Consider the following 3,370-nt stretch of genomic DNA (forward strand, 5'->3'; position numbering starts at 1 on the left):
AACAGAATGGAGTGGTGGAAAGGCGACATCGATATATACTTGAAATGGCTAGGGCTTTAAGGTTCGAAGCAGCTGTTCCTATATCATTTTGGGGTGATTGTGTTCTTACAGCTGTTCACATAATAAACAGGATACCTTCCTCTGTGCTTGGAAATAAATCCCCGTATGAAATATATTTTCATACCTCCCCTTCACTTGATAATCTTAGGGTGTTTGGGTGCTTAGCCTATGCTGTTAATGTCCATAGGAGGGACAAGTTTGTTGCTCGAGCTTTACCAACTGTGTTCATGGGATATTCAGCTACTAAGAAGGGTCACAAACTCTATGATATGCATTCCAAGAGGCTATTTTATAACAGGGATGTTGTTTTTCATGAGTCTATTTTTCCTTTCAAACAAATGACTGTCAGTAAAGATCCCATGTTTCCTGTTCTAGATTTTCTTACTGATTTTCCACCCGTACCTAATCTTTTGCCAACAACTACCACTCTTATTCCTTCACCTGCAGATCCTCTTGTTTCTTTGCCTGCAGATGCTTCTGTTCAACCACTTTTCATACCTTTGAGACAATCTCAAAGACAGAAAATTCCCTCAAAATGGTTCACTGACTATGTAGTTAACAATTGTGCTTATCCTATGTCTCATTATCTATGCTATGATTCATTATCCCCTGCTTATGCTGAGTGTTTAACTGCTCACACCTCTGACATAGAGCGTCAGACTTACCATGAGGCCATCAAAGATGAAAGATGGATTTTTGCTATGCAGCAAGAAATAACTGCTCTTGAGGATAATGGTACTTGGGACATAGTGGATTTACCTCCTGGCAAGCATGTCATAGGTTGCAAAAGGGTTTTCAAGATTAAGTATCAGGCTAATGGAAAGGTTGAAAGATTCAAAGCCAGATTGGTTGCCAAAGGTTTTAGCCAAAAAGAGGACATCGATTACCAAGACACTTTTTCTACGGTTGCTAAGATGGTGACGGTGAGGTCTGTTCTTGCAATTGCACCATCTAGACACTGAAATATCTTTCAAATGGACGTGTACAATGCCTTTCTTCAGGGCGACTTAGTAGTGAAAGTTTATATGCAGATTTATGGTTTCACCGAGGTTCTATCCAAAAGGTTTGTAAGGTAAAGAAATCACTATATGGCTTAAAACAAGCCTCCCGACAATGGAATTTGAAACTCACCAGTGTCCTGCATGATTTGGGATTTATTCAAAGTCATTTTGATTACTCTCTCTTTACTCTAACTACTGAACCTGACATTACCATCATCCTTGTCTATGTTGATGACCTTTTGATCACTGGTTCTAATACTGATATTATTCAGTCTACGCGGGTCAAGATGAAACAACAATTTAAGATGAAAGATCTTGGACATTTGCGATTCTTTCTTGGTCTTGAATTTTCCAGAAATGCTTTTGGAATTTTGTTGAATCAACAGAAATATTCCATTGAATTGATTGCTGATTCAAGGCAAGGGGGAGCTAAACCTGCATCTACACCCCTTGATTTCAACCAAAAACATACTTCCTATGAGTTTGATGTGTCTACAGGATGCACAACTGATGACAAAATGCTGGAAGACCCAGGTGGCTATCAAAGATTGGTAGGCAGACTATTATATCTCACCATGACTAGACCTGACATTTCATTCGTTGTCCAGGCTCTAAGTCAATTCATGCACAAACCTAAGGAATCACATATGCATGCTGCGATCAGAGTCATAAGATATATCAAGAATGCTCCAGGTCTTAGCCTGCATATGTCCTCAACAACATCTTCTCATCTATTTGCATATTGCGACTCTGACTGGGCCACATGTCCAAAAATCAGAAAATCTGTTACAGGTTATATGGTTGGATTTGGAACTTCTTTGATTTCATGGAAATTAAAGAAGCAAGAGACAATTTCCAGAAGTTCTGTAGAGGCAGAGTTCAGAAGCATGGCATCGACAGTGGCAGAGTTGTCTTGGCTAACATGACTTTTCAAAGAATTAGGAGTTTCAATTACACAACCCATTGATTTACATTGTGACAGCAAAGCTGCCATACAAATAGCAGCAAACCCAATATTTAATTAAGTATCCTATTACTTGTATCTACATGAGATCTAAGTAATGTGGAACTGTGGAAGGAATCCATTCATCACCGTTTATGAAATTTCTAACTGTGAAATTTGATACAATTCTGGGATCATTAGTAGTTGATGCCCACTTGACACGTCTCTTTGTATCTGCACCAACTCCTTTATTCTGATATTCCAAATAGTATGGCTGAACTATAGGCATATTTCCAAATTCTATCCACCCTTTGTGATCTACGAATATATCTATGTAACTCTGCATAATGACCGTACGTGAAAAATTTCCCCATGGCCGACCTAAGTACATAGCTACATTATCTCCTGCGTCTGGAGTTGCCAATTTCAACGTGCAATTCTGCAATACGAGTCCTGTTTGACCATTATTGTTTCTCTGTTGTGCTGTGATGACGACATATTGACCTTTTAGTGGCTTACGTATTTCAATCAAACAACTTTGAAACACTGCAGTTGCATCACCACAAATGAAATCGATGGTGCCCAAAATTACACATTCTCTGTAGAACTGTTTGCCATTGTGTGTATATACGGTGTCTTGAAAACTATCAAACTGACACCTATAGAAGGTGATGCACTCGGCAGATGCCCTTAAAGCTACCGCTTGATAGTTCACAGCTCCAGCCGTGTTCCGAAATGCAATGTCTTGCGCAATGAAGCCTCTTCCATCCACCCCTTTAAAAAAAACATCATGTCGATGATATAATATACATATACTTCTACCATTAATTTGAGCTATTTATGTGAGATCATCTTACCCACGGTAGCAGTATCGTACGTTCCTATTCCACCTCCATAACTCTTATTTCCTGTTATTATTGTTCTGTCCATTCCTTCTCCAAGAAAAACAATGTTGGTTTTCCACGAGTCGATTTGGACATATTCTTCATAAATTCCTTGTTTGATTTGAATATAGTATAGTGAAATACTATTATTCGGACACGCAAATAAAGCAGCCATTATACTACTATAATTCCCGGACCCATCCTTTGCTACTATAACATATGGAGGATGTGAAATATTTTGACATCCGACGTATTCTAATATAGATAGTAAAAAAATAACGATAATCGAAAAAAAACTGAATAAACGTAAAATGTCGAAAACTTGATTATCTTCGAGTTGACTCATTTTTTTAAAGCAAGAAATGTAGAAAATGATATATGCATAATTGTGTTATGCATGCATTTCAACTATCAAGATTGTCATGTATATATAATTTTTGGAGGAAGAAATTATGAAAAGCTAAATGAGATATTGTCTAGTA

At 37.8% G+C, this 3,370-nt stretch overlaps 2 protein-coding genes across 2 annotated transcripts; one reads left to right on the top strand and one right to left on the bottom strand.

The window, feature by feature from the left end:
* The first annotated feature begins 1,034 nt into the window (after nt 1-1,034).
* On the top strand, nt 1,035-1,987 carry LOC138338964 (uncharacterized mitochondrial protein AtMg00810-like). Its single transcript, XM_069290069.1, has 2 exons — nt 1,035-1,123; nt 1,225-1,987. The coding sequence occupies exons 1-2, from the start codon at nt 1,035-1,037 to the stop codon at nt 1,985-1,987; spliced, it is 852 nt and encodes a 283-aa protein (XP_069146170.1).
* A 117-nt stretch (nt 1,988-2,104) lies between these two features.
* On the bottom strand, nt 2,105-3,063 carry LOC138338965 (probable pectinesterase/pectinesterase inhibitor 12). The gene is made up of 2 exons (XM_069290070.1): nt 2,862-3,063; nt 2,105-2,778 (listed from the first exon to the last, which is right to left on the bottom strand). The coding sequence occupies exons 1-2, from the start codon at nt 3,061-3,063 to the stop codon at nt 2,105-2,107; spliced, it is 876 nt and encodes a 291-aa protein (XP_069146171.1).
* Nucleotides 3,064-3,370: the final 307 nt, after the last annotated feature.

The sequence above is a fragment of the Solanum lycopersicum genome, chromosome 10, assembly GCF_036512215.1.
Source record: "Solanum lycopersicum chromosome 10, SLM_r2.1".
Classification (NCBI taxonomy): domain Eukaryota; kingdom Viridiplantae; phylum Streptophyta; class Magnoliopsida; order Solanales; family Solanaceae; genus Solanum; species Solanum lycopersicum.

Coding starts and splice junctions, on each gene's coding strand:
- LOC138338964 (XM_069290069.1), top strand. CDS start 1,035: ATGGACGTGTACAATGCCTTTCTTCAGGGCGACTTAGTAGTGAAAGTT. Junction 1,124..1,224: donor ACCGAGGTTCTATCCAAAAG/GTTTGTAAGGTA, acceptor ATTTATTCAAAG/TCATTTTGATTACTCTCTCT.
- LOC138338965 (XM_069290070.1), bottom strand. CDS start 3,063: ATGGCTGCTTTATTTGCGTGTCCGAATAATAGTATTTCACTATACTAT. Junction 2,779..2,861: donor GTACGATACTGCTACCGTGG/GTAAGATGATCT, acceptor TTTTTTTTAAAG/GGGTGGATGGAAGAGGCTTC.